At 42.4% G+C, this 13762-nt stretch overlaps 1 protein-coding gene across 2 annotated transcripts in view; it reads left to right on the top strand.

Annotated features, from left to right (window-relative positions):
• baiap2l1a (BAR/IMD domain containing adaptor protein 2 like 1a) overlaps positions 1-8281 on the top strand; it is a 95177-nt gene extending 86896 nt beyond the window's left edge. The window contains exon 14 of one of the 2 annotated variants that reach the window (XM_055651619.1): positions 7524-8281. In XM_055651619.1, coding sequence (XP_055507594.1) covers positions 7524-7548 — 25 coding nt within the window. In that variant the 3' untranslated portion in view covers positions 7549-8281. Of the gene's footprint in view, positions 1-235; positions 3545-7523 lie in introns of those variants that run through there. The other variant, XM_055651618.1, reaches the window with a different exon arrangement.
• The last annotated feature ends 5481 nt before the right edge of the window (positions 8282-13762 follow it).

Raw genomic sequence — 13762 nt, 5'->3', positions numbered from 1 at the left:
CTAATATTTGCAAAACCCTTTTTTTGGTACATAGCGTCATTTTACATTGGGGCCAAATACAATTAATTTGTCCTCACCTGATGGTATTGTGCGGATGTTTGCGGTCTTCCATGGTGATGGTGGAAACGCTCATTCTTGCTGCCTGACTGAGCCGCTGGGTTACTCCAGCAGTCTTTTTTTGTAAAACACCCTCTGCGGTTCCTTGTTTATACTCATACTTTCTCTTTTGTTACAGCGGAGGAAATCCTTTTGCAACTGTAAAACTCCGACCAACAGTAACAAATGACAGATCGGCACCCGTGATTTAGTGCGCGGGTAACAAATGCAGTTCCTGTACAAGATGTGAAATGGAAACCGGCAGATGCTATTCTAGATTGACATTATATATACAATCATGCCTTCCACACAAGCTACTGTCTCAACAGTTATCCTTATAATATCAGTTATTTATGCTCTTCAAATTGTAAAAACACTCCTATTTTATATAGATAATGGTGGGACCAGAAGCTATGATTTATGAAAGAATACAGCATTTACAGCTGCTCTTGTCACTAAACGTTTAGAAGGGAGAAAGGTTTTTTTTAGGATTTATTCATTGTTGGAAAATGCTGTTGCCTTCCAAAATCCCGATGCATCAGACATTTTCATCTACCAGCTTGTGCACTATTTAAGCAGAAAATTTATTCCATTTGACATTTAATGTTTAATGAAATATTATTGTTGAAAAAATCTTGTAAATGTATTACTCATTGTTCTGTTTGTTGAGGAATAAGACTCCAAAGGTTGTTTGTGCAAGCTTTGAGTGTTCAGGCAGCAACTAGCTCATAGTTTTTGAAACTAGTGATAGGCTAAAGCATACTTTGTTTTGGCATCGGCGATGGAAGTCATACATACATCAATCAGCTCTACCTACTCAATTGTTTTCTCTCAGGGATGTATATTTTTTAAATCTTTCTTTCCTATTCACTGTTGCATTAACAACACTTTATTTCCTACCTTCCCCCCCCCCCCCCCCCCCAGAACTTTTAATTTAAACCTAATTAAGAGTTGGTTGAAAGGTGATGGGACTAATTTACATTTTTGACATAAAAGCCAGAGGATATTCTCCCTCCCCTCTTCTATTTAATGTTTTGCATTTTAATTTGTATATGTGATGATGACAGATGATGAGCCTAGCAGGAAAAGCTGGATTAATATTGTGTAGATCATTGTACTTCAGGCTTGAATTTAACATTTTGAACATCTAACCCCAATCAAAATGGATAGTGATCCACACTGCAGCCAAAAATCTTTAATCTATCTTTTTCTGTTATGATGTAGCTGGACTGCTGCACTTTCTCCCAATATATTCTAGTTACATTTCTCCATAGCCCATTTTCTTCCATTGCTGCTCCAAATACAAGCACAGCTCTATAGTAGCCCAATCAGCTAGCTTCCTGAAACTTAAATGCTGCAGTAGACCCATTTGAAGTGCATTTCAGATTTATCAGCCAAAGATTGTGATTTAAAGAAAATTCTGCATATTTAATGGGTTAGTATCTTTGAAGTTGTGCCATAGAGATGATCCTCGTTTAAAGTGATCTGTGCATGTAGAGGTGATTTGTGCTTCAACTTCATACAATATGAGGGTGCACAATAGTAGTCAGCTGGACTACTAGAGTAATAGTAGTCAGTTAGACTGATGTAGCAAATACCAAATTTCCAGTGAGTCTGAGCAAGTGTAAAAGGAGTAAAGAAAAGCCATTTCAATCCACACCAGCATCTCTGATTAATATCAATTCACTCTTTCAGGCATATTCCCTCCAAATGTGTTGGGTTTTCCTTTCTGTGGGGAGAATGAGTATTCAGTCTTTTTTTTACCACTCTCTGTCACCTACCCTTTTGGTATATGTCACTTAAACTTCTGGAGTGTTTTGCTTCATGTTACCGAGCCCAGTGACAGTACTTTAGAAATGAACACTAAATGTGGAAATATCAGAATGTAACATCAGTTGTACGTTAGGACCAAAATACAGCGATGACCAATGGAACAATTTAATTTGAATGTGACTTCTGTAGCTGTTCAGAGAATTTTAAATAGTGCCTTCATGAGCACAGGAATGGAGGGGAAATAGGAGACCTGTATGTGTAAATTCTAAATCTTAACATACAGAAGTGATATTTTTCGAGGTGAATAAGATGCAAAAAGCCCCTTGCCTATTTAATTTACCAATCAAAGAAAATCTTCATCCATCTAATTCTTGAAGTGCTCACACATTTTCACCTCCGCTTCCAGTCTTTTCCAGCAGTGGCAAATCGAGGTTAAACTTTCACTATTTTGAATATATGACCTGTACAACTTTTGTATAACATTGCCATGGAGTTTGGCATTTATTGCTTATGATGTTCACTTTTCCATAAGGCTTGCACTGCCATTGGTTATTCAAGACTTGTTGCTGTCAGCTGGTGTTGGAAGTAAGCTTTATGGCTAACATTTCCAAATCTCAACCCCCACACTCTTCACCACAAGAATATTTCCTTTAGTCTTGGAGATCCAAGTGCACATCAAACTCAAGGCCTAGTTTAATCTGCTGATGAAAATAAATATATTTTTAAAAGCTGCAGATGAAATAATAAAAACAAATAGTTGTTGTCATCAGGCCAGGCGGCGTCTGTGGAAAGAAATGGTGAACGTTTCAGGTTAGGTTGAGGAGTCTCAGATTTGAAATATTAATCTCGTCTTCTCTTTCCACCCACGCATCTTCACCTGCTGATGGTCCCAAACATTTTCTGTTTTTATTTCTAATCTGTGCAGTTGTCTCTGACTTGCATTCAACTTGCATATTAACCAAATAATCGGTTCCTTCCATTGGTTACTCGACTGTAGCCAAATGACAAGTATTTCAACTTGAAGTATTTGACCCAAAAATTCAACTCGGATGTAGGGAAGAGATCGATATCAGTCTGATATTTGAATGTTAGATTTGCTGCGAATTGGTGGGTTTTAAAAAAAATTATTTTCCTGTTGCCATTTCGTATTCTTTTCTCCAATTTTGGTAATCATCCTTTTCACCTCTACAGCGAGCCTGTGCTTTAATCCATGATATTTGGCATAAACAGTTAATTTGCCATATTTGTCACTGAATTATTCTGTTGAAAGCAATATTAGATTAATCCCGTCACTGTTCTATGTCCTGCTTCAGAACTAATTTGTTAAATTAGTGAGGGGAAAAAAGCACAACGTACTCTTGTGGAAGTGATACTGGTGAAGAACCAAAGTGTTTGCTTTGTATATGATGTGGTTAAATTGATGAGATGAAACAAATTCTAAATATTTAGCTTTACATTACTAAAGAATCTGTATTAGAATTAAATTATATCCCTTCATTGGGGAGCATTTTTGTCCATGACAAGATGAGCAATAATTTAAATATCCATTGCTCTCCAGTGAAAATGCAATAAAAGGTGTATCATGCTTGTTGTCAGAAGATAACATTTATTGTATTGATAGTATATTTTATAAAAAGGAACTCGATTAATCAATATGATTTAATGTTGAACTAAATATGTGTGTGCTGCCTCTTGATCTACTACCACCAACCATGACAGGACTAAGTGACTTATCTGGCTGAAAGTACTCTTATACAACGTTTGGGAAGATGGGATTTGTAATTGTACTCTGATTCTTTCAGAGTACAAGTCAGAATTTTCTGCACGTCATTTTACTGACATTCCAGTGTCACCACAGCACAGCATTATATATCCAGGAGATACAAAATGCTGGAGTAACTCAGCGGGGTCATTCAGAATCTCTGGAGAAAAGGAATAGGTGACATTTTGGGTCAAGACCCTTCTTCAGGCCGGGGAGAGGGAAATGAGATGTATGAAAAGGTTCAGAACAGATAACCAAGGAAAGGTGGAGCCCACAATGGTCCATTGTTGGCTGTGGAAGAGGTGATAACAAACAGATATATGGATGCAAACAGTGGAACTAACAGAATGATTAGGGTGGGGGAGGGACAGGGAGAGATGGAATGTAAAGGTTACTTGAAATTAGAAAAATCAATATTCATAATGCTGTGTTGTAAGCTGCCCAAGCAAAACATGAGGTGCTGTTCCTCCAATTTACGTGTGGCCTCACTCAGATAGGAGGCCCAGGACAGTATGGGAATTTGGGGACTTTTGGCAATCGGGAGATCTCCAGGAGTGTTTAATAATCCCATTTTGCTTGTTAGAGCTCTGGTCAGGCAAGGTTGAAGAGCACCTGACCCTTAGTGCTTCAGGAGTTTCCTTTGAACCATGTACTTAGCAAAGTATAAATATTATTTAAACCACCATAGAAATCTATGCAATTATTTAGAACAATGGCAATATGCGACTGGTACATATTCCTAATATTTTTTAAGTGGCGTTTGTCAAGATGCTGAAATCTTCTTAGCAGATTTTCATCCAAAAACTTGAATATGTGTGTCCCAGGGGTGCTCCGTTGCTTATTCTGCAACACCACACTAACACAGTAGTTAATAATACATGGAAGGCTCTTGGGTTTCCTTTAAATATCAATGGACCTTAGTTTCTCAAATGTCTGGGATTTACAGGCACAGCTCAGTGGAATGACTGATCATTCATCTCATCAAGTCTGTAAGATTGATTATACTATTATTTGCATATTTGTCCAAAAAAAAGACAATAATTAGTTAGTTTTTTTTTAGTTTTTTTTAAATTGCTCATCCAATGGCAAAGCTGCTAAATAAATAATAATAATAATAATAAATTTTATTTATGGGCGCCTTTCAAGAGTCTCAAGGACACCTTACAAAATTTTAGCAGGTAGAGGAAAAACATGTAAGGGGAATGAAATAAATAGTAGAGACATGACTAGTACACAAAGTAAAGACAGAATTCAATTCAAAACACAATATGAGGCAATTAATGCACAGATGAAAAGGGAGGGGGACGTGGGGCTAAGGATAGGCAGAGGTGAAGAGATGGGTCTTGAGGCGGGACTGGAAGATAGTGAGGGACACGGAATTGCGGATCAGTTGGGGGAGGGAGATCCAGAGCCTGGGAGCTGCCCTGGAGAAGGCTCTGTCCCCAAAACTGCGGAGGTTGGTCTTGTGGATGGAGAGGAGACTGGCTGATGTGGATCTGAGGGACCGTGAGGGTTGGTAGGGGGAGAGGAGGTCAGTGAGATATGGGGGGGCAGATGGTGGAGGGCTTTGTAGGTGAGGACCAGGATTTTGTAGGTGATCCGGTGGGAGATGGGAAGCCACTGAAGTTGTTTGAGGACTGGAGTGATGTGATGCCAGGATTTGGTGTGGGTGATGAGTCGGGCGGCTGCGTTCTGGACCAGTTGGAGTCGGTTGATGTAGGTGGAGCTGATGCCAAGGAGAAGTGAGTTGCAATAGTCCAGTCAGGAGGAGCTGAAGGCATGGATGAGTCTTTCAGCAGCGGGAGGTGTGAGAGAGGGTCTGAGTTTGGTGATGTTGCGGAGATGAAAGAAGGAGGTTTTAATGACATGGCGGATGTGAGGCTCAAGGGAGAAGGTGGAATCAAAGATAACGCCAAAGTTGCGGGCCTGGGGAGATGGGGAGACAGTGGTGTCGTCGATGGTGAGAGTGGGGTTATTGATTTTGCTGAGTGGCTTTGGACCCTACGAGGAGGAATTCTGTCTTATCGCTGTTAGAGTTTGAGGAAGTTATGTTGCATCCAGGTTTTTATAGCTGACAAACAGGAGTTGATATGGGAGAAGGGGGGGGTTGTGGGAGGATTTGGTGCCGAGGTAGATCTGGGTGTCATCGGCGTAACAGTGGAAGTCCAGGTTGAAGTGGCGGAGTATCTGACCAAGGGGGAGGATGTAGATGATGAAGAGGAGGGGGCCGAGTACGGAGCCTTGGGGAACGCCTTGAGTGACTGTGGCTGTAGCAGAGGTGTGGTTGTGGAGAGAGATGAAGTGGGATCTGTTGGAAAGGTAGGAACGGAGCCAGCTGAGTGCAGATCCTTCAACGCCGAGGTCTTGTCTGGTGAGCAGGATGTTATGGTTCACTGCATCGAAGGCTGCGCTCAGGTCGATGAGGATGTTTAAGGAACCAGTGTCAGCAGAGGTGAGGAGGTCGTTGAGGACTTTGAGGAGAGCAGTTTCTGTGCTATGGATGGGGCGAAAGCCAGATTGGAGGGGTTCAAGTAGGTTATACGCAAGGAGGTGGGAATGAAGTTGCGACGCAACGATACGCTCCAGGGTTTTTGAAAGAAAGGGGAGGTTTGAGATTGGGCGGTAGTTAATGAGAGAGGAGGGATCAAGACCAGGTTTCTTTAAGATTGGTGTGACAGCAGCAGTTTTGAAAGCGGAGGGGACAATTCCTTGGGATAATGAGGAGTTGAAGAGATTAGTGAGGTAGGGGCAGAGAACGGGTAGGCAGGACTCTGGACACAAGGAACTGCAAATACTGGTTTACTAACAAAGACATAAAGTGCTGGAGTAACTCAGTGGGTCAGGCAACATCTCATGGATAGGACATTTCAGATAGGGGTCTGAACAGAAAACGTCACCATATTCTCCACGGATGCTGCATGACCAGTTGAGTTATTCCAGCATTTTGTTTTTTTGTAAACCAGCATCCCCAGTTCCTTGTTTATAAATCATTTTATTTAACAGATTACACGGGTCAGAGGGACAATTAGGGAAAAACAAATAAAACCTGGCATCGTTGTGATGCAACTCTTCATTTTCTACACTTTAAACTAACAACTGTAAAATATAAAACATATTCTTTAAAAATATGTAATTAACTGCACTAATTAGTGGGCAGATATCCCAACATTTAAAAATAGTTGTCACTTTCTATCATTCCAGTTAAATGTGAATGCAATTCTTTTGGGTTGGTGCGTTTATAGACACTTAAATCTGCATATACATTTGATTTAATCTTTTAGAACAATGTCAATATGTGGCTGGTTCACATTCCTATTATTTTTGATTAAATCTGATTTAATATTGGATGGTGCAGTATAGGCATATTTACAACCAAAAATCTTGTGCAACATCACCATCCAGACTACTCGAGGAAGCCAGTCCTTTGAAGGAAGAAAGTAAGTTTCTTAACACTATTACTTGCTGCCTCTAGACAACGTTTTCTAAAGGTGCAATGCTCTAATGAGCAGAACTGACTGCTATGTTTGAAACAATATGAAAAGAAATGGAGGCACAATACACCAGAATCTTGAGCAAAACAAAGTGCTGGAGCAACTCCAACTGTTTAAAGAAATGTCAACCTTTTTTTGCAGTGGAGGGGAGATGCTACAGATCAGGAAAATTAGACGAGTGTCTTGGATGAGTACTGCAAGCTCTGTGCTGCACATTTCTAAAAGCTCTAGAACAGAAATGATGATGTGGGTACACCTTTAAGCACTGAGGAATAAACCTTATATGGTCAGGGTGGAAAACCAAGTCCGGTTATTTCCATGTTTTACAATGGGTGGGTGAGGTTAACATTGATATTTAACATTGACTGTAAGCTTAAAGAGTGAAAACTTTCTTTCAAAAGGTATTCTGATGTTTTAGGAGACTGACAGATATAATTAGAAGTGTCTCGTTCTGTTGGCTGTAACTCCATAACTGGCATTGACAATACTCAGCAGATTTGTTTTTAAATGGAACACAGATGATTCTTTCATTTCCTTCCCTGTCGTGATGGTATTATCTATTCCGCACAATGATCTATTGACCACACTTCCTTTGAGGATGCAGAAATGCTTGAACACAAGTCCACCTGCCCGAGATGATCCCTGTTACAGCAGAAGAATTAAATCTGAAATACCACGACCTCAAATTCTGTTTCGGGAAGCACTCTGACAATTATGTTCTGATGCAAAGTTATTGTATGAATTAAAATGGTGTCAAACTGAAGAATGTATTGTAAATTTAGCCATGAAGCGCAATAATCTATCAATACAAACCAGTTTATTTTGAGTAAAACTATAATTTTAAAAGTGTATACTGTACTGAAGTGCATTTGGGACATTGGACATCAGCAGTTTGATTGCCCCCACCTCACCCTGTTTCAGTGCATTCATCAGCTCCTGCTTAATCTGCAGCAGTGAACCAGGCACAGCAACCGAGGTGTGGGTTCTTACTGTGCTCTCTGGTTCACAATCTCCAAAATTAGGCCACTCAGGATTAAAATTGGAGCTTATGTAGGGGGGGGGGAAGTTATATCGTGCTCTAATTTTGTTTTTTATTAAATGCTTTAATTTTGTCATTTATAAGTTGCAAAGCCAAAATAAAATATTTTGAAAACAAATCAATGACAGAGTTATCAATTCATTTATCATATTACCTTATATGGGCACAAATGGCGTAGCGCTAGAGTTGCTGACTGATGGAGTTTTTAAAGTTCTCCCTGTGACTGTGGGCTTCTCGGGTGCTCCAGATTCTTCCCACATTCCAAAGAAATGTAGGTTTGTAGGTTAAATGGCTTCTGTAAATCGTCCCTGGTTATTGCTGGTTGTCGGGGACTCAGTGTGGAAACTGACCCTTTGGCCCACCATCACTAAACTAGACCAAGTCCACATACAGTGCCCTCCATAATGTTGGGGACAAAGACCCATCATTTATTTATTTGCTTCTGTACTCCACAATTTGAGATTTGGTATAGAAAAAAAAATCACATGTGGCTAAAGTGCACATTGTCAGGTTTTAAACATTTTAGCTTCACCATGTAGAAATTACAGCTGTGTTTATACATAGTCCCCCATTTCAGGGCACCATGTTTGGCACACATGCCATCACTGGTGTGTTTAATTGCCTCCTTATACTGCCACATATAAGAGAGATCTCGGCACCCAGTCTTTCCATCATCTTTGGAAACTTTTATTGCTGTTTATTAGCATGAGGACCAAAGTTGTGCCAATGTAAGTCAAATAAGCCATTATGAGAAACAAGAGTAACATTGTTAGAGACATCAGCCAAACCTTAGGCTCACTGAAATTAACTGTTTGGAACATCATTAAGAAAGAGCACTGGTGAGCTTACTAATTGCAAAGGGACTGGCAGGCCAAGGAAGACCTCCACAGCTGATGACAGAAGAATTCTCTCTAGAATAAAGAAAAATCCCCAAACACCTGTCGAACAGATCAGAAACACTCCTCAGGTGTCAATGACCACTGTCCACAGAAGACTTCATGAACAGAAATACAGAGGTTACACTGCAAGATGCAAACCACTGGTTAGCCACAAAAAGGGATGGCCAGGTTAGTTTGCCAAGAATCAGAATCACACTTTATTCGCCAAGTATATTTTGCAACTTACGAGGAATTTCATTGGCCAAGTCAGTCATACAATTAAAAGTAACAGATCACTTGAAAAACACATTTTAACATGAACATCCACCACAGTGACTCCCACACGTTCCTCACTGTGATGGAAGGCGAAATAAAGTACTTAAAAGAGCAGCCAGTTCTGGAAAAAGGTCTTGTTGGCAGATGAGACGAAGAATAACTATTATCAGAGTGATGATGGCAAGAGCAAAGTATGGAGGAGAGAAGGAACTGCCCAAGATCCAAAGCACACCACCTCATCTGTGAAACAGTGGTGGGGGTATTTTGGCCTGGGCATGTATGGCTGCTGAAGGTACTGGCTCACTTATCTTCATTGATGATACAACTGCTGATGGTGGTAGCATAATGAATTCTGAAGTGTACAGACACATCCTATCTGCTCAAGTTCAAACAAATGCCTCAAAACAAAGCAATCCTTGTTCAATACATACCAGGGCCCCATCCCCGACCTCTACCTCCGCTACATCGACGACTGCTTTGGTGCCACCTCCTGCACCCGCACACAACTGACTGACTTCATCCACTTCACCACTAACTTCCATCCGGCACTCAAATACACCTGGACCATTTCCGACACTTCCCTACCATTCCTTGACCTCACTATCTCCATTGCAGGTGATAGACTTCTGACCGACATACACTATAAACCCACTGACTCCCATGGCTATCTGGACTACACTTCTTCCCACCCTGCTTCCTGTAAGGACTCCATCCCCTACTCCCAATTCCTCCATCTACGCCGCATCTGCTCCACGGATGAGGCGTTCCACACCAGGACATCTGAAATGTCCTCATTATTCAGGGAACGGGGGTTCCCCTCCTCCACCATAAATGAGGCTCGCACCAGGGTCTCTTCCATACCCCGCAACACTGCTCTCTCTCCCCATCCCCCCACTCGCAACAAGGGCCGAGTCCCCCTGGTCCTCACCTTTCACCCCACCAGCCTTCACATACAAAAAGTAATCCTCCGTCAGTTTCGCCACCTCCAACGTGACCCCACCACTCGCCACATCTTCCCATCTCCCCCCATATCTGCCTTCCGCAAAGACCGCTCCCTCCATAACTCCCTTGTCAATTCTTCCCTTCCCTCTCGTACCACCCCCTCCCCGGGCACTTTCCCTTGCAACCGCAAGAGATGCAACACTTGTCCCTTTACCTCCCCCCTCGACTCCGTTCAAGGACCCAAGCAATCGTTCCAGGTGCGACAGAGGTTTACCTGCATCTCTTCCAACCTCATCTATTGCGGCCGCTGCTCTAGATGTCAGCAGATCTATATCGGTGAGACCAAGCGGAGGTTGGGCGATCGTTTCGCCGAACACCTCCGCTCGGTCCGCAATAACCAAGCTGACCTCCCGGTGGCTCAGCACTTCAACTCCCCCTCCCACTCCGTCTCCGACCTCTCTGTCCTGGGTCTCCTCCATGGCCACAGCGAGCAGCACCGGAAATTGGAGGAACAGCACCTCATATTCCGTTTGGGGAGTCTGCATCCCGGGGGCATGAACATCGAATTCTCCCAATTTTGTTAGTCCTTGCTGGCTCCTCCCCTTACTCAGTCCCCCTGCTGTCTCCTCCATCCCCCAGCCTTCGGGCTCCTCCTCCTTTTTCCTTTCTTGTCCCCGCCCACCCCCGCCCCCGATCAGTCTGAAGAAGGGTTTCGGCCCGAAACGTTGCCTATTTCCTTCGCTCCATAGATGCTGCTGCACCCGCTGAGTTTCTCCAGCTTTTTTGTGTAACCTGCCTCAAAACATTGGTTGGCGGTTCTTTCTACAGCAAGACAATGATCGCAAACATACTGCTAAAGCAACAAAGGAGTTTTTCAAAGCTAAAAAATGGTCAATTCTTGAGTGGACAAGTCAATCACCCAATCTGAACCCAATTGAGCATGCCTTTTATATGCTGACGAGAAAACTGAAGGGGACTAGCCCCCAAAACAAGCATAAGTTAAAGATGGCTGCAATACAGGCCTGGCAGAGCATCACCAGAGAAGACACCCAGCAACTGGTGATGCCATGAATCGCAGACTTCAAGCAATCATTGCATGCAAAGGATATGCAACAAAATACTAAACATGACTACTTTCATTTACATGACATTGCTGTGTCCCAAACATTATGGTGTCCTGAAATGGGGGGATTATGCATAAACACTGCTGGAATTTCTACATGGTGAAATCAAAATGTGTAAAAATTGACAATGTGCACTTTAACTACATGTGATTTTTTTCTATTATAAATCTCAAATTGTGGAGTACAGAGGCAAATAAATAAACAATGGGTCTTTATCCCAAACATTATGGAGGGCATTGTATGTGATCAGTTTTCAGTCACGGATGAAAAAAGATTTGGAGCCACTGCCCCGGAGTAACCAGCATTGTATTGTTTCAGAAGAAAAAGGTTATCATTGCCTGATTGAGTTTATCAATGATTCCAATCTGTGCAAAGTAACAATTTGTCCACTTTATCTATCAATAGTATGTAAATTCCATTACCAATACTTTCTCCCTGTATTTTATCAATAATGAATTTAGTCTATGTAATGTTATCAATAGCATGATTGTGGGCCCTTCCCACCTAGTTTATAGCTGTAGCATGTAAACAGGCCATTCAGTCCACTGTCTATCATGCGGACCATCAATCATCCATACCTGCTCTCATCCTCTGCACACACTCTGGGCACAGTTCTGGAAAAGTATGGAGAAGGAACTGCCCAAGATCCAAAGCATACCACCTCATCTGCGAAACACAGTGGTGGGGGTGTTATGGCCTGGGCATGTAATCAGCTAATCTGCACCTCTTGTGGGCGTGGGAAGAGACCAGAGCACCCGGTGGAAACCCACATGGTCACAGGGAGAATATACCAACTTCACACAGGCAGCACCCAATGCCAGGATCAGGATCGAATCCAGGTCTCCGATGCTGTGAGGCAGCAGCACCACCAGCTGCCCCACTGTGCCACCCCTGACAAAGGGTCACTGATCCCAGAATATTGACAATCTCCCTTTGCATTGACGTTGCCTGACATTTCCCGAATCTTTCTGCCGATTCTGCAGTTTCTGTTCCCAAACTCAGGTTCACGTCCATTTTAGGCTTGCACAACTGTTTCTTTCACTACCAGGGCAGGACACTGAACTCTGAGCTGGGAACCGTATTCGATGACCTTGATCTGTATAGATCCTCATTGGCCTCAACCCTAATCATTAATTGTCAAACACCTCTATCGAGCCAGAAGTAAAAGCTCAATGTTCTCCTGAACCGTATTGAACGTTTTCCTCCTCTGACAGTTCTGTGGGACTCTTCCCCCCCTCTCTCTCTCTCTCTCTCTCTACTTTCCAGTTCCTCAATCACATTATATCCCAGTTAAAATTCCCAACCTAAAATTTTGTCTGTGCAGTCCCACCAAGATGCTGCCTGACCAACTGCATTCCTTCAGTACTTGGTCTTTGTATGCTGGTTGTACAATTCAGTCCAAATTAACAAATCCAATGCCAATTAAATTATTGGAAAATTTACATAGCTGCATAACAACATTTGTAGTTAAAGAACCAGAGGGTTGGACATTCAGATTGCATACAAACCATAGAGTAACTGGTGAATTATAATTGCAGGTAATTTGACACTTTCCCCACGCTTACATTCACAGATCATGTGCAGTGGAATTCAATTCATACCTGTATTTCCATCAAGCCAAGATTTTCCTGTTTTGATTTTAGTCGAGGCTTGTCCTCGACACTGTACCTTAAAATATGTTCCTATCCCAGCAAGGCCATCATACAGCACCAGAGACCCAGGTTTGATCCTGACCACAGGTGCTGTCTGTATAGAGTTTGGACGTTCTCCCTGTGACCGCGTGTTTTTTCTCCAGGTGCTCTGGTTTCCTCCCACACGTCAAAGATGTTCAGGACTGTAAGTTAATTGGCTTCGGTAAAATTGGAAATTGTCCCTCGTGGGTGATCATGATCGGCATGGACACAGTGGGCCGAAGGGCCTGTATCTCTGATCATTGGTGGTTATCAAGTATCACACACACGTCTTGTCCCAATTGTCAAGGATGATGATGCACCTGGAATACCTTGTATAACTCACAACACTAACCTTCAACAAGTTTATTCCTTCCCCAGATGCTGCCTGACCTGCTGAGTTCATTAGACATAGGAGCAGAATTAGGCATTCGGCCCATCGAGTCTGTTCCACCCTTCGATCATGGCGGATCTATTTTTCCTCTCCACCCCATTCTCCTGCCTTCGCCCCATAACCTTTGACGCTCTTACTAATCAAGACCCTATCGATCACCGCTTTCAAAATATCCATTGACATGGCGTCCACCTCCATCTGTAGCCGCAGATTCACCACCCTGTTACTCCGGCACTTTGCGCTTCATATCAATTTCTACAACTTGGACTTAAAAGATCAGAGGTTGCGTGCTTCCAATGCATTAGAAACATTTCCGC

Source organism: Leucoraja erinacea, chromosome 20, assembly GCF_028641065.1.
Source record: "Leucoraja erinacea ecotype New England chromosome 20, Leri_hhj_1, whole genome shotgun sequence".
Lineage (NCBI taxonomy): Eukaryota > Metazoa > Chordata > Chondrichthyes > Rajiformes > Rajidae > Leucoraja > Leucoraja erinaceus.
The sequence above is the reverse complement of the archived record's forward strand: the minus strand, read 5'-3'. Positions and strand labels throughout refer to the sequence as shown.